A 27,952-nucleotide genomic window follows, 5' to 3' on the forward strand; every position below is an offset into this window, starting at 1 on the left:
ACGTCTCAAAGATTATGGAGAACAGCCTTGCAACTATGTCAGCCAGCTCCCTTAACACCCTTGGGTGGATATTATCAGGGCCCAGTGGTTTGTAGGGGTCAAGCTCCTGTAATAGTTTGCACACCAGCTCCTCCTTCACTGAGGGTGGATTGTGTTTGCATGAACATGGATTCTTGTTCCCAAGACCAGAGGCCCAACAGTGCTGGTGAAGACAGAGGTGAAGAAAATGTTGAGAACGTCTGCCTTTTCAGCATTGTTGGTGACTAATTGACCTCTCCTGTTTAACAGTGGGACAGTTTTTACCTTCTATTTCTGCTTGTTGTTTAGGTACCTGAAGAACCCTTTCTTGTGGTTTTTGACATCTCTGTCCAGTTTCAGTTCAAGCTGAGCTTTTGCTTTTCTAACTCCATCTCTGCACAACCTTGCAATGCCCTTGTATTTCTCAATGGATATTCATCTGCTTTTCCAACTCTGGTACACTTCTCTTTTGGTTTTCGAGCAGACTCAGAAGCTTGCAGTCAAGCCAAGGGAGTTTCTTGCTCTGCCTACTTCCCTTGCCGTTAAAGGGGATGAACTGGTTTTGTCTTTCCAGGAAAACATTATTGAAACACTCCAGCTCTTTTATCCTCCATGGAAGCTTCCCACACAATCCCTCCTAACTGAGCTCTGAGCAAGCTGAAGTTTGCTCTTCTGCACTCTAAGATCTTTGTCTCAGTAGTAACCCTCAGCGTGCTCAGCCAGATCCCAAACTCCAACAATATGATGGTCACTGAAGGCAAGGCTATCACTGACCAAGATATTACAAAGCAGGTTTTCTTGGTTTGTGAGTAGCAAGTCCAGCATTCCTGGTTGGCACTTCTAACATTTGTGTGAGGAAGCAGTTCTGTACGCATTCCAGGAACTTGATGGATGACCTGTGAGCTGCTGTACTGTTTTTCCAGCAAATATCTGGATAGTTGAAGTGATCCATAAAAGCTGGGTTCTCTTGACCCAAAGCTTGCTTTAAGTGACCCAAATATTACTTTGTTGGCCTTATCGTCTTGATTTGGAGGTCAGTAGCAAATGCCTACTGTATGATCCCCCTTGGAGACAACCTTCTGTTCCCCAGGACGTGTGCATTGGTATATATACACTTGAGATGACTGATCTTTTGTTTCTTGTCTTGGAAGGCAGCAAAGAAATATTTGTCTCTGCTTTGGTTGGCCTGGCTTATTCCCCATTTGGTTGCAATGGCATGAACATTTCCAGTTTGGACCCCACCTGCTAAGTCCTTCAGTTTAAAGCCCATCTCACCAGGGTGGTCAGCCTGCTGCCAAAGATTCCCTTGCCTTTCTAGACAGGTGGGTCCCATGCCTCTCTAACAGGCTAGAATCATTGAAGAATGTCCCCATATCATAAAAGCCAACACCCTCACAAATACACCAGCCATGAAGCCAGAAGTTGATTTGCATTATACATCTATTTCTGGCTGCATCCTTTCCTCTGAGTGGTAAGGCAGAAAGAAAGATAACTGGTACACTAATATTTTCACTTGCACTCTCAAGGTTCTGTAGTCTTCCCTGATTCTGACCCAGGTTCTGGCTTGTGGTATCATTTCTGCCTGCATTCCTATTTCTGCAATGGGAGAGTATTCTGTGTTCTTGACAAGTTGTGGCACCCTCTCAGCAACATCCCAAACCTTAGCTCCTGGAAGGCAGCATATCTCTTGTGGCTTGCTGACAGGCTGCCAGATGAGCACCTCAGTGCCCCTTAACAAAGTCAGCTGATAGGAGGACTCGTCATTTGTTTCCACAGTATACACTGTGTGCTGCTGGTACAGTTTCTTCTTGGCTCACGGGTGTCTACAGCTCTTAAAACTTCATGTGTGTTTTTGGTTGGAATGCTGGAGAGTGGGGCATTAAGCGAAGTCCTGCTTTTGGGAGTCACCAGTGTCCAAGGTGCCTCATTCTCTGTGGTGTCCACCATAGGAAAATGGTTCTAAAACCACCTGTCTACCTCCGTCCCCTCTAATACTGCACAACCTTTTAACTGTTTCCTGTCACTCGACCACCTGACACAACAGATCATCAACCTGTGCTCCTCTTTGGCTCCTTTTCTCCAGGAGAAAGGTCTAGGCTCTTGTTGCAACCTACCATCCATATTGAAGTCTCCTTCCTTGCTAGTTCCACATGGGTAGAAACATCAGACATCTCAAAAGCTTTCTCTGTAGAATCACTGAGTTTAACACGATCTGTTTTTCCCTTCTTCAGTGAGTCAACAATATGCTTGGAACTGGTCATTTCCGAGGGAGGTGTTGACATTTGTGTTACATTAACAAGTAAAATGTCATCTGACATTCCTGGAAGAAAAAGACTTTTTCCCTACAAAAAGAATAGGGTCAGAGCACAGGACAGGGAGGCTATATACCTTAAAATAATCTGCATTTAGTCTGACATCAGGATGACAATGTACAGGATTAGATCAAATTCACCTATGCTATTGCAGCTTTGACTTTCATTTAATAGTAATTTCAGAACTTACACTTGATTTAAATAGACAGCATGGTGGAAATTATAGACTTCCAGCAAGGGAAGTTGTTTTGTTCAGTATTGTGATTGTGAATGAAAACCCATCTCCCTTGTTGGACTTATATCATATTAAAATAATATTGGTCTTGTTACGCAGCGTGAGGTTGATTGACCTTTAGGGTAGGGGAAGTGTAAGGCTAACAAGTTAAATGCCATTGAAAACAACTGTCTAAGTCATAATTTCAAACTGACCTGGTTTATGTATCTGTGATTTAAGGAAGAAATTTGGAGATGTGGGATAAGATCCAGGGCTAGACAACTGAAAGAAAGAGACTAAAATACTCAACTTTAGTTGATTAAAGATATTCTGATCCTGTTTTTCTCTGGTGTCTTGACCTTACTGAAGTTCACTTGGTATGTAATGGAAAAAACAACCAGTTTGATAGCAAAATACAGGAAATGCCTTCAATCATGACTGATTACAGTAGCAGCTTTTCTTCTGTTGTTTTTATTTTTTTTTTCAGAATAGTAATTCTATGTGCCTGAAACAATGTAGAATAATAATGCTTTGGAGCCCTTTATTTGGTGTGTCAAAGTAGAACAATTAAATATCTGGCTTTTTGATAGATATGTAGGGAGTTTTTGCACCGGAGAGTGCCTCGTGACCTAAGTGAGAAAAATTAAGAATTATTAGAGTGCATAACGTGAAAGCCTAGCAAATTGTGTGTCTGTGTGGCAATTCCACCATGAGTAAGAAGACTGATAAATGCAGACAAATAAAGTCTGCCTTTGTTTGACTTTCTCCTCCAAAATGGAACTTCTACAACTAATTTGAATGAAATCTCTAGCTGGAATACAGGAAGCTGGGAAGCAGCTTATAGTAAATATACACAAAGGCTGAGATTCATCTCACCTAACTTTAGAAATGCAACTGAAGCTTCCACATCAGGATCCTGCTTCTCCTGGAGTATATTTACAATCAGTGGAGAAGGATGGGCTGCTTTAGGGAGCTATGCAGCCCACATGTTCTGTGAATCATCTGCTTGAATGTATCTGTGGAGATGGCCATGGGGGAGTCTGGGGCAAACCATGATACCTCAATTAAACTATAATGTCTGGTGGGATAAATCTGATCAGAATCCTGGAAAATACAGGAAAGAAAATTAAAACCAGAACAAAATGTTTCAGAGCTCTAATTACTTTGATGTGTAAGGTAAATTTCAAAAATTGATGGAATTGTGGTGGATTACATTATATCTTTTTATTCTGTCTTTCCTGTTATCTGTACAAGGCAGGAATAGGTCCTTGTTGTTGGTTATTAAGAATTACAAGGCTTCATTGCTGAGACAGGTGAATGAGAACTGCTACAGAAATGCCAGGTGCTACCTAGGCAGGCATGCATTTTTTGGCTCTGTGTTTTTCTACATAAGAAAGCTTCACTCAAAAGTTGGAAGGAGGAGAATTTCAGTCTTTTTGGCTAAGCACAGAAACTGTATGCCTGAAACACAAGTGCTCTTTTCGTTCTGTTCACATAATTTGTATTCCATTGTTGTTCAAATGGTAGTGATTTTGTCATCCCACCTACTAAAGTCACTGAGAAAAAAAAAGCAAACCAACACTGGTTTTGGTTTCCAAAGGAAAACTTTTGAACAGATCCAAACTTAGTTAATGTGTCTACTGATAAATTTGTTTTCTAAGGTTCTGCTAACATTTTATCAGAATTGAGTTTTCAAAACTTGATCTGACAAGCTTTTCTAGCTTCGTGCCATCCTTTCGCTGTCTTTCATCAAGTGGTTTTATCAAATAACAATTAAGTATTGTTTTCTTTAAAAGGATTATAGACATACATAGTAGGCACTTTCAGTTTGCGCTCCACCTAACCTATTGTTATAATACACAATCTTATTTTTATGTTATTTGAGATACAAAAATAAGAGCATGAAGCATTGAACCTCACACAGTAGAATACCACAGTTTGAGTCAGTCCTTGGCTAAGCCTGGGGACCTCTGTTGTCTCCAGTGGGATCACCGAGGTGTCAATGAGGACAAGTTTTGTCACATTACACATTTAGCAAAGACTAACACATGGGCTTTGTAGCAGAGGCTGAAACAGTAAATATCATGTCGTTGTACAGATTTCACCCATCCTTCTCAGCCTGAATATGCAGAGCCAGTTAAGAATTTTTCAGCTAAAGTTTTCAAGAAAAAAGTTAGAAAATGGTGGTTTTACCCAATGTGGAGACAGTGAGAAAGAAGGAAGAAAATCCCTGAGCAAACTGCTGATAGCCTTAATGTCAGGATGCTCAGCAGAGTGGTGGGGGAACAGGACCCACAGACAGCTCTGCCCCTGTGCAGAGCCAGTCCCTGGTTGGAGCACCAGGCTGGGGGCTGTTTACACATTGCTTTCACAAAAAGCTTTGAGTAATTTGTGTTTTCATCCAGAGTAAAACACAAATGGTTTGTAAAATCTCAAGAAGCCTTACCTTACAAAATGAGAAAATCATTTGCTATCTAGTTTAAGTGCAAGTTTTTGAAGCAGATTGTTTGTCCTGTCCAACAGGCCTAATATGAAGCCAGTTCCATTCATGACAGTTCTTATTTGGTACAAAAATTCCAGGCCTGTGGATCATGGGAAGGGAGAGTTGCCACTGGGATCCTAAAAAAGACTTGTCTAGATGAGGACTTTGGCAGTAGGCTAAGTCAAGAGGCAGCACTGTAGCTCTACATCCCATTGCTGTCTCAGGGCCATGCAAAAATTGTTGCATTCCCAGGTAGCAGTCATGAAGGATGAGGTTTATAAAGCAACATGATGTGAATGAATAAGGCAACCTTCTCTTGAAAAAGAAATAGAGACCGCTCCCTTCTGTGCTTAGCCAGTTTTAGAGAATGTTTTACATAATGCATATTTGAACTTGTACATATTTCACTTACGTTCACAAATAAAAATGTGAAAATAATAAAAAAGGAAAAGCCATACAAAGGAAAGCTGTTAAGTACAATATATTTATTTGTCTGCACATTATTTAAAGGAAACTCAGCATAGTAAGATAAGCAGATCAGGCACAGCAATGTCCAAAGCTGCTACCGACAATTGTAATAAAGTTATGGTCAAAGCCATTAAAATGCCATATAAAGAAATTATTTTATAGAAAATGTTTTTCTGCTACCAGAAAAGTCATTGATTTCCTTAAGCTGCTGGAAATGAATATTAAACCTTTGTTCAATATGTAATTAAGACATCAGTGAACCGTTAGGGCCACGTAATGCATACGGCCTTCTTTTCCATTTTGGGACCTTGCTGACCTAAAAGATTTCTCAGTGTTAGACACTTCTGAAGCATGTGATGTTATACATGGTGCAAGCCATAGTTTTGCCTTGTAACAATGAGGGCTTACAGAGACATAGACAACAATCATGTGTTTATCTCTCTCTGATGTCTTTGGTGGGTAGATAGCAAACTGCCTTTTGCTACATCCCTTTTCCCGTCTCTGCCAACCCCTTAGTCCACAAGTTATTTGTGCAAGTGGCAGGGTGATGGATGTTGTGTTATGTAAGTACAGTAAATGTATGTGTTTTTAAAAGTAAATATGCCTGACAAGAGAGTGTCACTATGGTCACATTCAAAGTCAACATGTCCCATGTATGTTCAGCCTGCTATTTGAACTTTCCCTGTTTGTTTCGATAAAAATTAATTATAGGATCTCTGGCTTTATTTGAAACTAAGTCCGTGAGCTTAATTCATTCATCTGCAGTTAGTCATTATACATGCTGATACGCATCAGTATAAGGTGGATTCACTTTATTGCAAACTTGGCACTGCTGAAAAGTAGCAGTTTTCAAATCTGAACAGCAGATTTTTCTGTATATTGCTGAGTATGGCTCTGCTACAGTGGTTTTGTTAGCTATTGCCTTTATTCTTTGATAATATCAAGTAATGTAACAGTGACAAAAATGTGTATCATAAATCCAGTAATTACTTAATGGGTCAACATAAAAACAAAGCAAAAAAATCCCAAGATTTTCAGATAATCACAGGCAAAGCTGAGATATCCTACAACAACAAAAGCAGCAGAACCATTTTTTTCTCACTGTTATCTCACTCAGGTATCCCCCTACTGCCTCCCTGTTAACAAAAACTGCTCTGCTGTCATGAATCCACTCATAAGCATGAACAGTCCTATTTCTTACTCCACAGATAAGGGAGGTCACTGGTAGAACCTGATATCCAACGATGCTGTGATTATTGCATGTTTATGCTCTGTAACATTAGAAAGTACGAGCTCCTTCCTTCCCACACAGCTTTTCAAAAGGAAAAAAAAATATTATTATTAGTTTGCTTAGTGGGTATGGTTTGAATTTTACCATTTATCTCTGATCTGTTGCAGGGGGGAAAAGTCTTCTTGATGGGTTGTGACTAAAATACTTAGAGCAACAAAAGAATCCTCTGGTGAAGTACGGTCCTAATATATCATTCTGTTTATGTATGGAAACTGAGGTTGAGTTGGTGAGAGCTAATCACTGAAGGAGCTAACATCAGAACAGTAAAACTGTTAACTTTTCTTTTTGTTTTCTGACTAGTTCCATGTAGAACTTTAGTTATCAATATTTTGAGGACATGAATGCGTTTGAAGAAACGAGACAAAGATTTTGGTGAATTTATTAGTTTTCCAGAAAATACCATTTCAGATAGTGGGGTACAAGTGATCCATGTACTGTAGTATTTACTGCTTGTGATTGGAATTTATGTTGAAAATGCCACATTAACTAAAATTATAGTGAAGAGTAAATTTGTGCTAGGTACGTGAGAAACCTGATGTTGCAGATGAGCATCTGTCTCAAAAGCAATTTGGATACCACTGAGTGAGTGAGAAAGTAATTCCAGGAATGTGGAAGTCTTACCTTAATGAAATAGACAAAAAATTCTTCTTGTTGAAATTACTAATTGATTGAATGAGGATATTACCTTCAGTTGTGTATTTCAGTCACTCTAGTAACTACAGAATGATTCAGATGATTTTCCAGTTTGTTGGAGGAAGTTTCCCTTTTACCTTCTGTAGTTTCTTCTGTGAACAGCTTGTCTATTTAAAGCCTGCAGTGCCGAGAGGATGTGACTTTCCCATGCAGGGGAACAATGGCAATGATTTCAAATACACTATTGAAAGGGTTTATTGCAGTTGAAAGTCACCAAAAAAATGGTTGTTCAGTAGTTATATGCTTTAGACTTGTGTTGCTTTCAGATCTTTCCCCATTGATGTTTCTATAGATGTTTGGTAAGGTACAATATTTCACCCTCTAAATAAATATTCTTGCTTCCAGTGTTCTTATTTGTAGATAATAACTATTATGTTTCATTCTGTGAAATGTATATGCTTTCTAGTTTGGTTGCTCATTTAATAGTTAGAATAGAAGCAGATACATTGTAAAGTGGTTGTTTACCAGCTTGTGATCAAGTTTCTTAGCTACTTGATCTTGTTCTTCAAATATGTATTTGTGTAGTCACTGATGTTTACCATGCTCAAAGGCTACCGTTATAAATGTTTGGCAGACTTTCTGATTTTGCTGGTCAAAATCCATCTTTACTGTTTAATTGCCTTAATTCCAACAAGAAAATTTTGTGTTATCTAAATGAATGTGTGATACATAGGGCCGTGCACGCAAGTTGCTTATCTCACTGGCTACTGTTGGGATTCAGACTTTCAGAACCCAGTCCTGTGAAATACTCTTCCACTGAGCCTTTGTAGGCAGCCAGGGCAGTCAGTGTCTCATGGCACTTGCGTGTGGAGCAAGGAATGAGCGTTACGGAAGTTTTCTCACAGGTTACCTGTAGTCAGCCTGCTCTTCTGTTCCAACTTGCACAAACCTAACTGTAATAATCCTCGTTCTTTGTTGAGATCCTGCCAATCATTCCAGCTTCTGAGGTGATTGTGATGCTGGCAGGTATCCAGAAATAGAAACCAAGGCTTAAATTTCTGTTTAAAGATTTCTGAGAATGAAAGAAAAAAGAAAGAAAGAAGAAAAAAAAACCCAACCCACAACATTTCACACAATGACTGCTCAACTGAACTGACTCTACAAAGTATCTTGGCAAAAAAACAAAGGAGAGGAACAGCTTAATGTATCATTGCTGTTTTCAAGCAATCTGGGCATTTTCCTAGCTTAACTGGTTAGGTTGTTTGCAGTTGCATACAAGTAATTACTCAGGTTGTAGGAACTCATTTTGTCAAACAGAGATGATGTTCTTAGTTCCAACAAAGAGAATGCAAAATGAGGAAAAAGAAGAATTTAATAGACCTTTGTCACTGGGCTATCTGACACTGTATTATTTGGTATGCTCTGATTCAGGGGTAGACAACCAGCACTAAAAACGGGAAACAAATAAAAGACAGAATGGATCAGAATGGAACATTCTGTACAGACAATTACTTTACATTCCAGAGATTGATGGCTGTTTACTTTTTGAGAAGTAGGAGAGCTGGCTGTTTCTTAGAACAGTTCTGGGGAAATATGGGTCTTAAACTACAAGTTCAAGTTTTGGGTTTTTTTCAGTGAAACTACTGCTCTGGAAAGACAGGCTTCCCTGACAACTCTTCTTCTGTTACTTTTTCATTTGTTGCCTCATCTCTGTCTGTTTTGGTTGGGCTTTTTTTCCCTCTGAGGTGTACAAAGCACATTGTCTATTCCTACTCTCTTGTATTTATTTAGTTAAGTAAGACTTCTTTTTCTCGAGTTGCATAATTAGGGGGATTTGGTGGAGTTTCTTGGGTTTGGAAGGTTTTTTTCTGGTTTATTTTTTTGATCTGGCAACTCTAAATTGACAGAATGATTTTCAGTGCAAGCTATGGGCTAGCTATGAATTTGGCACTTTGGCAGATTCCCAGATTACCTTTTAACCTCCCATATGTACATTGATGGGAGTCATACTGCTGTTGTTTTAGCCTCTTCCAAATTTCTTTTGAAACTATGGTGCACTTTGTGATAACAGAAATCTACTGGTATTAAATTTCATTATTGCGTGAGTAATTAAGCTGATGTCCTCAGTGCCTTCAATAGAGTTTTGAAGAGGCTTATAGGCTTCACTGCACTGTTTTGGCTTGATGAAGGAGATGTTTTTCTTCTGTCAAGTAAGATTATAGTTTGGTAAATGGTAAAAAAAGTTAAATTGACTTGTGCTTTTACAGATAGGCTTAAAATTTCATTGTCAGTCTTTACAGGTAGTCAGAATTTAATAATTAGACTCTTCCTGGTTTTTGCTTGGCTTAGTTTGTTTATTCTGTTTTGCCACTGTCAAGTTAAATTTTTATTGCTAATTTCTGTGTCTTATACAAATCCTTAAGGAAATAAAGACAATGGTAAGTATCTTGGCCTTATTCATTATGTGGTGGCTTACTGTTAGTGCTTTAATTACTGTTGACATTTCTCTTAGCTTAGGAGTTCCTTGAGTTACCAACTGTATCTCCAGTCAACTCCATGGCTAGCATATGGGTGGCATTAAATGAAACTTAAATGATCTGAGGTTCTAACAGCACCAGTGTGTCACCTGCCTGCACTGGGAAGTCCTGTGATCAGAGCTAAGATGACATTTAAGAGTCTTTTGATAAACACTTAATACTACAAATAAAGGTGGATCCATTTTTCTGAGCAACCTCTCAAATTTCATCAGTTCCCATCATAATTATAGGTATTATGACCTTCTTTCTAACAGTCTGACATGATGGGGGCTGAAAGTCATTCCAAGATTCCATCAATTATAATAATACTTTGATTTCTTTATCTGAACATCTTGACTTTTTGAAATACAGCTTGTATTCTTCCTTAGTTTAGGAATATCCAAGATAACTCTGCATTTGGAAGGTTAAAAGCTGCAGCTACAAGCTTATTTCCTACTTCAAGCTGCAAGTTGAAGTAGGATCCTCTTGTACTTGATCCTCTTGTACTTGATCACATTCTATTTGATGATGCTATAGCCCTGTCCTAATGCAGGTCTTTTGATTGTGACACTTGGAATTTACTGAAAGAGCAGTTTGGGGAAGGCACATGATTATTGGTACAGGGAGCTTTATTTTGTTTATTTGACTTCTTTCAGGGCACAGAGATGTTGATATCTGTTTGCTCTGGCATTATGTTGGACAATTCTTGCAAATCACTTTCCAGAGGTAGGAAGAAGTGATTTTTATGAGGAGTTAAATTGTTGTATGCTGAGGATTATGTTGTAGCCAGCTGGATGTTGGATTGTTTAGGAACTCCTGAAGTGGATGACCTTAAGGAATGATAAAATATGTAGCCTGCTCCAAGGGGCCTTACAGGGGTGACCAGCTGAGGACCTACAAGGGCAGGGTAACTGATCTGGACTTAGAAGAGTGTAATGTGGGGCATACTGGTTGCAACAAACATTTCTACAACCAGTATATACTTCAGCTGCATAAACCATTCTGACAAAGCTAGCTTATGTAGGAGACAGTGTTTTCACTGTTACTGAGGTAAATATGACTTTGTTGTGCCGTGTTAGACTTCTTTTACACACACAAACCACTTGGTAACATGTACACAGCACAGCCTATCTCTACACACACAGTAAGTCATCCAGTGCTTCCAAGTGTCTGATTTACTGCACAGCTGTGCAATGACTATGCAGACCTTGAGCAGCAAGTCCACTGTGTCCCAGAAATATCTGAGTTGTATGATGGCCTGTGTACCTGCTTAACAAATATGTGGACCAGCACATTCAAAAGCGTTTAACAAGTGTCAAAAGAAAAAAAAAAAGAAAGAAGAAAAAAAGAAAATCCACATACTGAAATTGGAGTGAGAGGGAGAAAAGAACATTTCTGGGGAAATCCCAACATACTGTAGCCTTGGACATGTCTACAAAACTCTTAACATAATGCAGCCCTGGAAGGACTGTTTAATAATTTAATGTAGTTGAATGCTTCCACCGTGTTGTGGTGCCTGTGGTTCTAAAGTCTGGAGTCTGATAAGAGATATTTCTCTGAAAGAAATCCTCAAAGTAAAGTGAAAACTTCTCATCCCTCACTCAAATTTTTTGGTGTAAAGGATTTTTGCCAAAAAAACCTCCTTATATCTTTTCATAAGCTTTTGGGGTAAAATGTGTTTACAGAGTCTGGCGTGGGATTTTATTCCTCTTATCTGATTTAGAACTTGCCTATACACACACACTTTTTTTATCAATTCCATCTATGGAAATTGCTGTAATTATTCTAGGAAAAACAATTCTGATCTGAAAGCATCTATAAAGTCTCCTAAAGATGTGTGTTCTGCTTTTGATTCTCACCTCTTTATTCATTCATACATACAATGCCCTCATTTATTACTATGTATTTTTAATACAGAGCAGAGGTACCTAAAAGCCTAGACAGAAATATAAAAAGAAAGTGGTCCATGCAATATAAGTGGGATTTTTTGCATTTGCTTTATGTTCGCTTTATTATTTCTATATGATGGATAATTTTTAATTGTGGGGGTTTTTTTCATGCAAGTGAGAGTTCTTTTATGCACTGACTTTCCAGAATCTTTAAACTTGTGTAGTTTAATTTAAGGCGAATCACAGGTAAATTAGATGGTACTTATCATCCATTGTGTTGGAACATTCAATAACCATCAATGGTATATTTGGAAAATGTGTAGAGGGCAAGACAGGAAAGGTGGATATCCTTTTCTCAACCTTTTTTTGACCTTACCCAATTTAATAACTGAAGAATTGTCTGGTTTTGACAAAAGACATTTTTACAACAAGTGATCAGAAACAGCTGCTGTGTTGTTTAACAATGAATGCAAAATATTCCTCTGAGATTATTTTTGAGCAGGTTTAAACTGCAGAAAATAATGCTCTCAAAGATGGGAATGTTGTTTTTCATCCTGTCATTGCAATCTGAACTTTGAATTCCTAGTATACATTAAGAATCCAATTAAAATAATACGAGTTTGAAAGTACCTATTAATTCAACCCATATGATAGAGTATGGATAAATTGGTGATCTGTGCTTTGTGAAAAAATAAAGAATGCCTTCATTAGACATTATTGGCCTATTTCACATTGGCAGAATGTTAGATTTGTAGCAAACAAGAAACTGAGATATTTTCCAAACGTTTCTGATGCTGTCTTGGATACACCTGTGCTTTCATGCAGCTAAAGAGAGTAAAGGACTGGTCTTGCAAAATGCTTGTAATTGCCTGCTTCTTTATTTTATTGCCTTTAAGTAGGTCTATTTATTGACTGGTGGCGACTTTTCCTGCACATATGTGAAGGACAGTTTCTCAGTGGTGTTTGTGAAACCATTTATTTATCATATTCTGTAGTTTATTATGAAATTCAAGAGCACGTGACCAAAATTTGAGAGTTGATTTAATTTGAGGCCTTTATATTTCAGGGACCTGAAACTGGACAATATTCTTCTGGATGCAGAAGGCCACTGTAAACTGGCTGACTTTGGGATGTGCAAAGAAGGGATTCTGAATGGAGTGACCACCACAACCTTTTGTGGCACGCCTGACTATATAGCTCCAGAGGTATTTTTTTGCACTGCACTAAGAGTACAGATATTATCATTCATCAGACTGTTACATGTGTAATTTTAGACACTCTTTACATGTAAGTGAAAACAATAGAAGATGCAGACTAGATTCTGCTGCAGTTTCACCTGGGTAATCTGGCGGAAATTGGTTACTCTACTGCTAACAAGAATTCCACGATGAGAGGAGTGACCAAGCATGGGGTTTCTATTACTTGTTTTTCTGAAATTAAGTGTTCTTCTCCATTCGCTCATTTCTAACTTAGCATCATTGTGATGATTTGTAGAAGCCTTTAAGGTGCTATATGAAACTGAGTATTGCTACTTCAGCAGTCTTTAATAGTTATAAAAATGTTTTTATTTTTTAATGAGACTTAGAAGGGCATGTTCATAGGGAAGAAATCATATGTTTGGTATCATTTTGCCTAAAGTCTTTGTGGGAATATAAATTTTTTTCTTTCTTTAAAATATCTGTGAGTAAAACATACTATGTATGTGGTACTTCTCATTATGTGGAGAAACATAAAGTATCCACTCGCATAGAAAGATAGAAACTTTGGGTGCTGCATATCAGTTGGCAACATTTCAAGGCATCTGTTGCATAAAAGAAATAGCTGAGAATAGTGCAGGTTTTACATATTCTAGATTTTAATATTATGCATTTCAAAATGCCTAAAATGAATCAATATTGAAATCAATATTGAACAGTTACTCTGCTAGGCAGACTTTGTCTGCTCAGTTTAGTTAGCAAACTGTGCATCTTTCCATTGAAAATTCAGTGTGCTGATTTAGTGTAAAAGTGTCATTGGTTTGTCTTTTATCAACCATAAATTTGCAGTGAGGAAAAATGCAATTTATTATTTGTTAGAGACAATAAATCATAAACCCATAGTGTTAGTGTTCCCAGCTGTCAAACCTTGGTAGCACAGCTGATAAGGTGTGAATCATCTTGAAACTATCATAATATAAATGTGCATTTTACAGAGTTTGAAAAGTATTCCAGCACTAAAAGGAAATAAATACCAGTGTGATGGGTTTGGTTTTGTATGAACTCTTTTCTGATTCAGTATACTGAGTCCTTTGGCAAATTCTTTGAAAATTATTACTGAAAATAAAGCAGTAATAAGAGCCCAAGAATGTTTACATGAAATCATGGTTTCACTGGAGTCAGTACTCAGGCTTCTGATTCATCATGTTAATTGCAGAAGTTTATTCTCCTTTTTCTTCTCTTGCATCATGGTGATACATTTCAGTTTCCTGTTCTTTAGCAATATTTGAGTTCCAAAGAGTGCCCAGAACACTGGAAAAGTATACTTTTGAAGAGTACTATTTTCTGTATTTAATGGCTATAAAATGTAATTTCCATTCAATGAAGAATGTAGTTGGGATCCAGGCCTGTGCATCCAAAGTTAAACTCATTTCTGTTTTTATGTTAAGACTGAATTTTGGTTTATGTTAGTCTTGATTCCCAAATACAGTACTAAGCTCACGCGGTTCACCACAGGGCTTCTGACTGTAACATTAAGTGTTGTATAAGGAGACAGTGGATTTGTTGCTCATTCCAGCTCATTTTAAGGCGGTCAGATTTACCTTAAACAGGCACCCCACTCTACTTTCCCCAGTCCCCTGTCATGTTGAACCATTGCAGCCAAACTGCAGCATTCTTTAGAGTGAAAAGGAGCCAAGAACTAAACTTGTTCTTTGTACAACACTACTCTTATAACACCAAGTAGTACAATAAAATTCCATCATCCTAACCTACTACTCCCTACTAAAGGTATTTGCTACAAGGTTGAACTTGTGCCACATGAAAAGTTGTAGCCAGTTTTTCTGAGACCAAGTGCAATTAGAGTCCTACAGCCATGTATTGTACAGTGGTTTCATGCTGTAAAAAGAACTTGAACAAAAATGCTTTTGTCTTCCTTCAACCCTACCTAAAGGACAAGAATAAATCCCTCAGATGGTCTCTGTGCAGCATTACAAGCTGGCTCAGTTTGTTTTGTTCAAGATAGAGACAGGGAAATGTTTCACATTTTCCACCAATCTGTTTTGTATATGTGATCTTTTTCCCCTTATAGCGTGACCTGTTTTAAACAGTTTGGAAGGATATGCAGCTCTTTTGCTCACTAGCATAGTCTTTTACTCAGGGGACTGATAAACTCAGTCAGTACTTCTGAGAACAGCATTGCTTTGACACTTAGCTGTGTTAGGGCAAATTGCATGGGTAAGAGACCCTGCCTGCTATTACTGAAATCAGTGTGGGATTTAGTCCTTCTTAGGCACTGGGGGAAAGAAGGGGTGTATCATATTGAAACAGCAAATGTGCAGCCAAGAGTGTTGTCTAACTTGTCTACTCAATCCAATCTCTTTTTCTATGCTAGATCCTCCAGGAGTTAGAATACGGTCCGTCCGTGGACTGGTGGGCTCTGGGTGTTCTCATGTACGAAATGATGGCTGGTCAACCCCCCTTTGAAGCTGACAATGAAGATGATCTCTTTGAATCCATCCTTCACGATGATGTATTGTATCCAGTCTGGCTCAGTAAAGAAGCTGTCAGCATTTTAAAAGCAGTGAGTCTTCCATTACTTGCTTTCCTCCTCCTCTTCGTGGATTTTTTGGGTGTTGGTTTGTTGCTTTTTTCCCTTGATTAAAATTGAATTTGCTGAAAGTTGTTGAGAGCAGTCACCACTGGGAGTTCAAGCACAGTTCAGAGTGCCACTGTTAGGATAATGGGGCCTGGGATAAATTACACCGCTTGTGGGAAAGGAACACAATGTTTGTATTCCACGCAGTTGTACAGTGTATAAATCTGTGTACTGCAGATTCATGTTTCAGGGAAAACCCAACCAGCTAGAACTGTGCTATCACTTTGACACTTTATATGCTGCATGTTCAGTAGAGGGGGGGAAGAGCTACATAATTAAAGAAACAATGTTTTTTATTTAACCCGCTTATAACATTTCCTGTCCCTCTGTCTTTCTTCCCCTGTCATCAGGATCAGTTGAAATGAAAGTCCTTTATTTACAACTGCATGTCCTGTTTTATAGTTCATGTAACACTTTGATAAGCAGTCTTACTTTAGTGTACTTGTTTCTGCTCTGGTTGGTGTTTTTCAGTATGAGTAGTGACTTGACAGAAATGTGTGTCACCAAATGCCACAATTTTTTAATCAGTCAAAGCATGTCACTGGGCAACTTCTGGTTTTAGACTATCTTTCTGAAGTCAGGTTTACTTCATTACCGTAACAATGAAATAAATTCTTTCTTCTGTGCTAGTATCATCCTAAAATTCAAAACAAAATAATACAGAAGCAGTATGCCAATCCCCATAGTTTGAAAACCTGAGGAGGGTTTCTGCCTTAAAAAATAACTTGTTTTTTATTCCAGTTTTCCACCTTCTTTAAAACTGGAAAATTTCTACCTTTCCATGTATTTTCTTTCAGCATTTGAAATAAGGGAAGCTTTCAATTAAGAGGGCAGCTGGTAGTGTAAAATCCTGCAGAGCTCTTCATACAGGCTTACATTTTGAAATTATATATAGAACTTGAACGAATTCTGATTTTAACTCCAGTGTGCGGGTAACACATTCTGCAGAAATGCTCATCTTGATCTTTTAATGAAAATAGCTCCAGGCTCCTTCTGGCTGAGTGAGAGAGATGCTCTAGCAGATGATTCAAAGCAGAAATCAAAGTTAACTTCTCTGAATTGTTTGGTGGAGTATCTCTTTTGCTGCGTTCACTGAAGTGAAAACATGGAGGATTTATTAATACTGATAATAATTTATTAATACATATTTCCCCTTCTCCACCAAATAACTCTCTGATTACTCTTTATTAGCTGACATGATACTTTCATGTATCCATTTTTGTTTCCAAACCCTTTGATTATTTTACTTCAGCTTTAAAATGTATGGACTTGAGCTGCAGAATTCAGGCTGATATCCAGGATATGGGAGTTATTTCAGCATATTGTAGAGAAAGGGTCATTGTCAGTTTTCACACCTGAATTTCATTTCAGTCCAGGAGATTGTATGTAGTGTTTTTGTTTCACTGTGTTGAACAGACTGTTCCTTTGCCATCCACAGGCTTCTTGAGTGAATCTACGTTAGTTGACCTTTCTTTTATTCTGAGTGATGGAAGCATTTGTTGGTGGAGAAAATTTAACAGATAACTCTCTGGGTTAAGTAGGAGAGCCATTGTAGCTATTGGGAGAAGGTTTTTGTTGTACATAGGAAAGAGAGAAATAGATTCAACAATCAGAGCCCTACTGTGTTATCTAATTGGTGGTGCAAGTAGTGAGATGTCTAACTGTTGTTATACAACTCCTTCATTAACCACACACGAATGCAGACGTAGAATTGGACTGCGGGTGTTAAGCTATGTATTTTTCTGAATGTAAGTGCAAGGGTGTTAATCCCTCTAATTTCTTTTGAAGCTGACTTTGTTATAAATTTTTATGAGACTGATTTCCTGGGCCTACATTTCAATAGTAGGCGTGATGGTTTGTATCTTGCCGTAGTCATAGCATTTTTTTATTTTACATCTTTCTGTCTGAAGTTAATCCTTAATGCCATTATAATCCTTAAAAAGAGGTTGCATCCATTAAATAGATTTGCACTGTATTAATAGATTATTCCTCATTGGACAAGATGTCTTCATGGGCATAAATTGATATAATTTAATGGAGCTGTGGCAGTTTACACCATAAAAAGAACAGATTTCCTTACATTTAGCAACCTGCTGTCTATGCATCTATGGTCTGAAACCTGTTTGAAACTTGTGTTCTTCACCTTATCCTTTTCCACACTTTGTTAAATGAAGAACAGGAAAAACAGAGGAAAGAAAGAGGCATCTGTGTATTTTACTGCTGAATGGTAGCAAGGGATTAACTTTGGAACACTTCGTTTCCTCACATTGTGCTTTGAGATGTGGATTTTATTCTTTAGAAACTGTGTTTTTACACTCCTTCAAACAGTATGTAAGGAAAGTTTAATAAGAAGACATTCTCTTCTATTAAGTAACAATGTTTTCTTACTTTCTGAAGAAACAGTTTTTCTGTTATTTCCAACAAAACACTTGAGGATGATTTTACAGATCAGCATTACAAGGCAGCACATTGCTTATCCCATGAAAATCCACACATTTTATTAGTCCTGTTTCTGTGGATTGACAGGAATTGCTATTTAAATTCTTTCCTGTGTGGTAAGGAAAACAATTCTTCATTGAAATTGGCTCTGTGCTTCTTCATAAGCAATAGGGAGAGGTCGTGTCTACAGTGTGTGTTCCCTTTGTAGCTGGATGACAGGGGTCTCGGGTACAGAAGCAGAACTCTGTTTTTAAGATGTGTGATTTACTTCAAGAAGCAAAATTTTGAGAGCCAAATGATCCTTGATTCAGGCCCCAGGTTGCATGGCTATCTCAGCAACCTTTTGTCCTGTTACCATTTAAGTCAGTAGGAACTCAGATTCTAAAAGGTTTCTCTTTTCATAAAACGAGGTTCCTGCCTTAGTATGGGAAAATAAAAAGCCAACACATGGCAATGGCTGTCAGCTCCATTTGCAACCATCTCTTCAGCACAGGATGGTTAACAGCTGTATGTGTCCTGACAGTTGCATCATTATTGATAAACAGCTTGTGCTTCAGAACAGAAAAGGATTAAATTCATTCAATTAAATGTCTACTTTAGAAGTTTATTTCATTGCATATGCATATGATAATTGTTTTGGTTTGGTTTAAGTATTCATTCTTAAAATTTGTTCTCCCTCATCATCCATTTTGAAGTTTCATGCAGTTTGTGAAATGCATCACTAAACTGTACTATCTAGTCATATTTTCATGTCCTGGGCTTCTTAAAAATGACATGGCAGATACTAGGATCATATTCTAGTTTTTTGATACGTGGATTGTATGGTACAAAAGGGTTATCCTGTAGTTCCCATATTCTGTTTCTGCAATATGTGTGGCTGCTGGTTCCTGGCCTGCTCACTCCAGTCCTAGAGATGAAATAAAGCAGAGGAATGTAGGAATGCATTTTGTGGTTTTCTAAGAGACCTCACCAAAGCACAGTAATCCTTTCAAAACCTTTGTTTCTCCTGCCCGTAGAAAATATGGCCCGTAGTTTAGATATGACCTGACCACTTGCAAAATAGCTTGCAAAGCAGTAGAACATAAGACCAAAGAGAAGGATGGTCTTCAGAGCAGTGTGTATATCAGAAACCGTAGACAGAATTGCCTTGGTGATCTATGTTATGTCTTTAAAATGATAGCAAGGGTATTCTTCTGTGGATGGTTGATCTAGCTATCTAAAATCGTCTTAAGGGCTTCAGTAGCTACTTATCTAATAACTGGAATACTAAAGCAAGGGCATGCCTTACAGAGATTTATTTTTTTCTAAGTTTTTTTGTTCTACAGAAGTATAGTCTAATATGATACCTGGGTTAAAAAGGCACTGAACAATTATCACATTTTGATTCCTTTGTGCACTTTTTTTTTTTAATTTGCAAATGTTACATAATGACTGAATATGAAGTAATAGCAAAGTTTGATATAATTCTATAATGTTAATGTGCATGTGTATATAAAAACAGCATTTATTGCTACTAGAATTGAAAGGATTCTGTGTCCACATGAATTAGGAAATAAGTAGAACAATTGATAATAAAATAAGTTAAAAATAACAGTGCAAGATCAGGAAGGGTATTATGAGCTGCCATCATTTGATATCAATGTCTTAAATCAGTTGTACAGCTTTTTGCTGAAAGGAATAGTAATAGTTTAAAAGTGAGTCGTTCAGAAATTACCACACCACAGGAGACCACTTAGTTCCAGTTGCTGGCACTAATGGTGTACTAAAAATGAAAGGGATTGTGCAAGTTATGTCATGGACCTTCTCAAGGGAAGCTTGCTGCTTGTACTGATCATTCCATGTATTTCCTGAAACAAATAGGATGCTTGTAATTCACATAGCTGTTCTGCAGGTGCTGTTCTTACTTGTATTAGAATAAAATCCTAGAGGTGAGTAAGGAAGTTATGGCTTTTTATGTGTCTGGTTGAATGGAGTGTATGATTAAGCAACCTACATATGCAAAGAAAATAAACAACAGTAAGCATAATATGTTGCCTCTATCCCCCCAATTAAAAGACCCTGTTTTTAAGTTAAGATACAGCAAATAAGGTAAAATAAGAGCTATCCTGACTCTCTTTTTAGAACTGTCTCTGGAGGGTTTAATTTTTTCTTTCTTTCCTTTAGTATTTTTGACCAGAGCTGGAACTAGAAACACTGAAAAAAATCTGTTCCTCTAGCACACCCAGTCAGACGAAATTAGGAGGTCTCAGCAAGCAATTGAAAGTTTCCTGAAGGAAATATACACTTTGGAGTTGTTGAATCTTCTGTTTTGGCTGGAACCTCTGAAATTTGGAGGGCCAGAAAAAATAACCTTCTGAAAGGGGACTGTCTCTAAAAACTCAGCTTTAGGAATTATAGTGTATAATTGAGCTGCAAATGATTTGCAGTCATCGCCATTCATATTTTAACTTCTCCCTCTTCTCCCTCCCCCACCCTGTAGTTCATGACAAAAAACCCCAATAAGCGACTTGGCTGTGTGGCATCACAAAATGGGGAAGACGCGATTAAGCAGCACCCGTTTTTCAAGGAAATTGACTGGGTTCTTCTAGAACAAAGGAAAATCAAGCCACCCTTCAAACCTCGGATTGTAAGTAACAGTTTGCATAACATTCAGAGAAAACTTAGTTTGGCAGTTCTGTTTGTTGGCTTTTCAGAGACATGAGATTACCTGAAATAATCTTGGGGTTGAAATAATAAGATAACAATGTCACTGAAAAGATTGTCTTGTCATTGTTTCTGTGAAGGTAAGTGTCAGGAACAGATTTAATGCACAGGAAGATGTTCATGTTCAGTCATATAAAGCATGAGAGGGTTCGAGGCCCTGTTTTAATTATTTTTCTTCTGTGTTCTTAAAGATACCATAGTCAGAAGAGATTATTTTGTGGGGTATATACTGTCTGTACTTTCTGTGTGAATTCTTCTACAGTTCTGCATTGCTGATGGCCACTGGATTTTGTAGTAAAAGACAGAGGCAAGGATTTGTGATCAATAATATTTTAACTGAAGACACTTGAAAAAACAGCTTCCCAGGGGAAAGAAATATACATCATGATTAGATAAATCTATGTCCTTACATTTTCCTGGGTAATAATCAAGTATTTCTATTTTAAAGTAACGAAAATTTGTAAATAGCAGCCCCACCTGCAGAAACTATGAAAGCCAAGAAAAAATACTTTACTTATTCTAGTCTTCCTCTGGATGAAAATACAGTTAACCAAATATCAACTTTTTAGCTGAGAATCTGTGGAGTTACTTTTGTGCTTTAACAGTGCAAGAGAGCAATTTTATGATAAATCCTTTGAGATTGATTTGCATCTTTTGACTTTGCACATTCCGAATTACAGTGTTTGATTTGCCTGTAAATATGGTCAAGGTATTAAAAAAAAAAAACAGAAAGCAAAACAAACAAACAAAAAATCCCTAAGACTTTGGGCTCAGCACAGAATCCTAACTTAAATTTAGAGATAAAGAAGTCCCCTCTGTTTCTGAAGAATGTCTGTCACATTTAAAGCATTTCCTTTTAGTCAAGCGAGATGCATTTCCCTAAGTTCCTGATGTAGGTGGTGAAAGCGGGGCTTTCTGTCCAGAACAGGAGCCTGAGGTAGCTCCTCTGAGTCCACTCTTGGAGAAATCTCTCTCCCTCTGTAGCTATGCAGAAAGAGCCTAAAGGGATTGACAACTGTAAGTGAAAGTTATCTTTTCTGAATGTCTTTCTAGGAGTTATAGTAAGATATAGTGTTATCACATGAGGAAGTTTTTCTTAATGTATTTGTTGGAGAATGGAAACATTATAATGGCGTAGCTCCCCGCAGAGGAAAGCCTGAGCCAGCCCCACTCCTGGAAAGGGTCCATCCAGCTGGGCATGTCAGCTCCCTTACCCAGTTGCCCAGCTCTGCTCTGGAGGTGTGGCCAGGTTGCACCTAGTGCCTGAGCTGATGTACAGATTTCTGTACTGCTGCAAGCAGTGGAAACCCCTAATTAACTCCTTTAGTATCTACCTGAAGCCTATTTAATACTGTGACTAACTGCTTTCCAGTCAGGTTCCACAGTCCTCGAATAGTTGCAGATAGACATACTCGGTGTTAGCTGAGTTGCATGTCTGTAGCTCTTTTCCTGTTTTCACAAGAATTTGGCCTTTCATCTCACAGTAATTTTTGTTGCTTTGCTCAGTATTCATCAGAGTTTTGTTAATATAGTTACCAAATCAAGATGCACAGTTCTGGAATAATTTTCACCTTACGGCCGCATCTAATTTCCAGATTCCTCTCATCTAGTCTGTTTATTGGCTGTTTTACTTTCATGATGAAGATGCACAGTCCCTTTGACAATAAGTATTTTTATGAGGCCTTTATTATTTTTGTAAGTACTCCCACTGTGGCAGTCCTTGAAAGTCAGGAGGCATTTCATATATCGAGTATTTTCATTCATTGCTTGTATAAATGCCTTCTGCCTTCTCAGTGGAGTTTCTCTCTCTTTCTGGTAATTATTGCACTGCCTTTACATTATAAAACCATTCCTATTTCATTAATTCCTGTTGTTTTGTTCCTTTCCCCCTTTTCTGCTTTCTTTAATGGTATTTTAGTTGAACCTTTTGGTTTTAGCAGTGATTTCCTACTACTATTTCAGAGTAGTCCTGTATGTAATTTTTAGGGCAGCTCCCTGCTCCTTAATAATTGTTAGGTTGATTTTATACATCTTTGTTTATACCTTTTCTCATTTTTCTTCAGGCTGCTTCTGTAATGTTGGATTTTCATAGTACTTCTTTCTATATTGTATCTGCCAACTTCCTTTATTCTACCAAATTTGATTCCTGAAGTCTGGTAGTTCTGTATGCATGGATTATTTTTCTGAACTCTTTTTTTTTATGGTGGTGAATTCAGATAATATGCACTCTGTGTTACAGTCATCTCTGTTATTTTTCGTTTTCTCAGTCTGCTCTCTCTAAGATATCTTCCCCAGAGACCAGGTCCTATCAACTTTTACTGATAACTTTTTTACACTTACAAAGGGCATACCTTATGTATTTATACCATGTTTATGATCAATCAGTTGTTTCATACCAGCTGTATTAATTTTAGCAGTTGTTTGGATTTTGTTGTTGTGTAGGAATCATACTGAGCAAGATCATACTGAAATTTTTACTTGTTCTCTTAAAACTGAATTATTTATTACTTGGAAAGTGAAGTGTGGTATATATCTAGGCTGGAGAGAAGGATCACACAAATAAAATATAATTGTTAATTATTTAACTTCAGAAATGGTAAAGAAATCCAGGGCAGTAAATTTCAAATGCTATAAAGGTGATTTTGGTTATTTGTCAAGCTAGATGAGATGGCACTCACTTTGAAAAATACAGAAAAGAGGGAAGAAGATGAACACTAATGAAATAAAATCTACTTTAAAATCTAGATAGAGTTCGTCTGTAAATTCAATTGTGAGTGTAGGATTGAGATTCATTGATTCAGTTTAACAAACTTAACTATTCCATAGCTATGGAATAACTACGAAAAAGCTTAACTAATGCCTGTGTTTGGAATGTTTTCTGGGTTTTAACATCTTTTAGTCTTAATAAAGGGCTGTTGATTATTTAAAAGTGACTTGTAATATTAAAAGAAGATTAAAAAAATTATTCTAATCTTATATTGAGGAGGGCGTAGTTGTGTGAAAATAGCTATGAGAAGAGAGGCCAGATTATTAGTCAGAAAATAGACATTCTTGCATGTGATATGTATTGAGTGTACATGTGTGCTGGGAAAGAAGCATACAGTGCATGAGTATATATTATACTCATTTGTGCATTTAAATTGAGTTTTGCATGCATATACAAAATTTTGCTCATGCAAGAATGCATATATTTACCCAGGCAGTCTTCTATTTTCTGACCATTAAGATGACTAAGGGGGGAAAATTTATGATTATATTGTAAACACTTCCAAATAAAACAATACATGAGATCTATTCAAATGAGCTCTGGGCAATATAAAATGTTGACACTAAACAAGCAAAGTCATTAGGGAAAATGGTCAAACACTGAGGTCCCATCAGACAATGGAATAATCTGCCAAGGGAGGTCATGGAGGTGCCAGTGTGGAAAAACCCTTACTTCTGTTCTGCCTCACTACTCTGCTGATCCCCAAAACACGTAAGTTCCTTGATTAGCACAGCTGCCTTGATTTTCTGTTACTTTTCATTCTATATCTGCCATATTTTCTGAGGAGCTCTATTACATGGTACTGCAAGGCCTGTGCTTCTCCATGGTTCAGGTGTGTCTCTTCAGCTGTGCCAGCCCTAAGTCTGAATTTTTCAACATGACTTGGAAGAAACACTGCATGGCTGTTTATTAGCCAGACTTTTGAGGATGTGGGGTTTTTTTAAATCTCATTCACACAATGGATGGATATGATTATGTACCTTATTATACCAGAGATATACCATTAAAGTCCTTGTAGTTTGTACTTGATTTGATTATTCTAATGATGCTTTGGAAGGTGAAATTTCTTTCCTGTTTTCAGCCTTGGAATGAAAATTACTTAAGTCCAAAAGGTCTTTGAAAATCTGACTGTGTTTTCTGAAGGCTTGCAAGAGTGCCCTGGGCAGAGCACTAAATCCTGAGTTTAGATTGCTAAGCAGTGACTGCAGTGCCACCCCAGGTTGTCCTAGGAGAAGACAATGGAGGCAGATTTGGTGGCTCTGAAACCTGCTGTGAAGAATCTTTGACTGCTCCTCCAGCTTAATGACTTGGGATAGAGAACACAAAGGGGTGAAAATGCACTAGGGCTCAGTCCTACGATCCATACTATCTATCAGCTCTTCCTTTCGTAAATCTAGAATTATGAGGCTTTTCAGTGGCAAAATTAATTTTACATAGATATATACGCAATGGTTTACCATACTGAGAGTTTTTTTCCATGTAAAACTGTTAAAAATGTTAAGCTGCTGTAGAAGAAAAAATAATAGCTCTGGAACATGTACATTAGAAATCAAGCAAATGTTTGAACAGCTATTAAGAGGATATTTGCTATAACTAAGCTACAGTGACCTTTGCAATGTCTCTTGAAGATCATTTTTGCTGTTCTCAAAGCCTAATTCTTAGAGTTTCACAGACTGTCATGAAATTTTCTAAATAACATTATTCTTCCTCACTGCTTTTAGTGCAGACATGAATATGTAATTGCAAATGCCAGAAATAAGTACCATTTTAGTGCAGACGGATATCTTTTCTTTAGAGCGACTGTCGTGAGACAGAAATTCTTTTGAGGCATTTTATTCCTATGTTGAGCTGTTTTGTTGCATGTAGTCTTCCTGGAATTTTATTTCATATGGAAAATGAAATTTCCCTGATCAGTAGCCATAAGACCAGGCTATGGTTTGCAGCATAACTGGTTGCCCGAGAACCACAGACTCGATAGTATTCAGTGATTCTCTGCTCTCCATCTTTCTTTATTTCCATGTCTATGTTCCTGGCTTGATTGAATTCGTTATTTCCATTTTCAAAGTGCTTTTGCCATATTACAAATTAAAACAAGGGTGTAGTAGATTAATTTCTTACCAAAATTATTGATATGGTGGTAAGTGTGGTAGATCTTGCTTACTGGCATGATGGGATGATTCTGTCCATCCATACCAAATAATAAAATATGCATTAAAAACAGTCATTGAAATAGATTGCTGCTTCAGCTTTAATGTGTATTGATTAAATTTATATTGTTATAGATTCCCTGCAAGAAATTTTTTGTGCCATTTCTGAGGGCACAGCTGGCTTTCCAGACTGAACCTGTGGCCCGCTGACATATCACTAACATCAGGCAGTGAAGCTCAGAGACGTGCACAAGTGGCAAAAATATGCACAATATCACAGCCCCTCTCGCAAGAGGGATGGAGGAAGATCACTGCCCAAATTTTGTTACTCATTTGGCTGAAGTCAGTGGTAGCCTCATATGAGCATCAGTTTCAAAAATCATAGAATCATAGAATGGTGTGGGTTGGAAAGGACCTTTAAAGATCATCTAGTCCAACCCCTCTGCAGTGAACCTAATCAACTAGATCAGGTTGCTCAGAGCTGTATCCAGCCTGATCTTGAATCTTTCCAGGAATGGGGCATCTAGCACCAGTCTGAGCAACCTGTTCCAGTGTTTCATCATCCTCATCATAAACTATATCGAGTCTAAATCTGCTCTCTTTTATTTAAAACCATTACCCTCTATCCTATCACAAAAGCCCTACTAAAAAGTCTGACCCCTTCTTTCTTTTAAGCCACCTTTAAGCATTGAAGAGTCTCCACAGAGCCTTCTCTTCTCCAGGCTTAGCCCCAGCTCTCAGCCTTTCCTCACAGGAGATGTACTCTAGGCTTCTGAGGGCTTTTTTTCTTGGTTTTTTGTAGAATTAGACTAGCACAATAAAATCACTGTGGTCACTGTGGTTCACTGTGCTGCAAGGAGCTGTAAGACAGAGAAAGCTGTTAGGCACTGTGCAGCAAGGACAGTCTCACTACAGGCACACTCCTGTCTGTTCAGACTGAGTTTTCACTGTCAACCCTTGAAATGTGCATACAAACAGACAGATTTGGTGTTTTCATCCACCCTGTTGTCGCTGTCAGGATTGGGAAAATTTGAGATTTCATCTAAGACATCCTCAACGTGAAAAAGCTGAAGAACTCTGAGCTAGAGGGTAATACAAAGCCTGGTAAAACAGATGTTTGCCATATGTATTTCTTTCTAGCAATTAAGCCAAAGTTACAGTGCTAATGGCTTTATCAGTGCCTGGGGCAATCCATTTATAGGGTGGCTTTATGTAGATGAAGTTAACAAAATAATCGCATTACAATGATTCACTGTCAACATGCAGCTTTCACAGAACAATACATTATTTTAATTTTCTCAATGTATTCATAATTTTTTTGTTTCCAGTTCTAAAAGCTCACTTTCTTTGAGAGAATTAGAAACAAAATGAACAAGACAGTCTATTGCAAAATTGTATCTTGCAGTATGGAGCAACAACAGCTGCTGCGGGCCTGTTTAGTTCATCTAATGTGAATCCCTTCATTTTGCAGCCTCTTCAATTGCTACTGTTATATCACTGAGAATATTTTCTGAACATTTGTAGGTTCCTTCTTCAGCTCTGGCTTCTCAGGATAGAGAGTTGGTCTAGCTGCTAAATCCAGAGACCCGAGAATTGCAAGATATATGAGTTCTTCCACCAGATTTTCTAGAAATTCATTACGTGGTCCAGGCTGCATCACCTAACCTTTTCATGCCTGTGTTTCCCCTCTGTGGTAATCTCAGGATGCTTAATGCAAAGTTCTGTGACAGCAAAAAAATATGACTGAGAAGTGTTAAAAAACAAATACTCAAGATCAACCTGGCTTTTAAATTGACTGAATGTGTAGGACTTCCCTTGGAAGAGTGTTCTATGCTATACAGGACCTCAGTGTTAGCAGATTTCATCTTGGTCCTCAGCCTCAAATTTCCTACAGTAATTTGCACCTCTCTCAGCTCCAGTAACTCAAAGATAATGATAAACCATTATTGAAGTCCCTCCCCCCTTAGTTATCACTATCTGAGCCACATTGTCTGTATGCAGTTTCCTTTGTGAACCCGAACTCCCTTGTTAAGTCTTGACTTAAGGATGCCAGCAATGTGTCCTCTCTCAGTTTTACACTGCAGCAAAGGTTTGAAACAAAATCATTCCCAAATATGCAATTCTAGTCCTAGCCAATGATTGTGGGTTACAACTGGAGTCACTGAGTACCATGAATTTTCTTTTTCCCCTCCCCTAAATGAGTGAAAAACTGGCAAAATTT

The 27,952-nt window shown here is 37.8% G+C and overlaps 1 protein-coding gene across 2 annotated transcripts in view; it reads left to right on the plus strand.

Annotated features, from left to right (window-relative positions):
* PRKCE (protein kinase C epsilon) overlaps positions 1-27,952 on the plus strand; it is a 287,720-nt gene that overhangs the window by 245,468 nt on the left and 14,300 nt on the right. For both annotated transcript variants that reach the window (XM_064648402.1, XM_064648403.1), the window contains exons 12-14: positions 12,890-13,028; positions 15,412-15,600; positions 20,594-20,740. In XM_064648402.1, coding sequence (XP_064504472.1) covers positions 12,890-13,028; positions 15,412-15,600; positions 20,594-20,740 — 475 coding nt within the window. The remainder of the gene's footprint in view (positions 1-12,889; positions 13,029-15,411; positions 15,601-20,593; positions 20,741-27,952) is intronic.

This window comes from Pseudopipra pipra, chromosome 3, assembly GCF_036250125.1.
Source record: "Pseudopipra pipra isolate bDixPip1 chromosome 3, bDixPip1.hap1, whole genome shotgun sequence".
Lineage (NCBI taxonomy): Eukaryota > Metazoa > Chordata > Aves > Passeriformes > Pipridae > Pseudopipra > Pseudopipra pipra.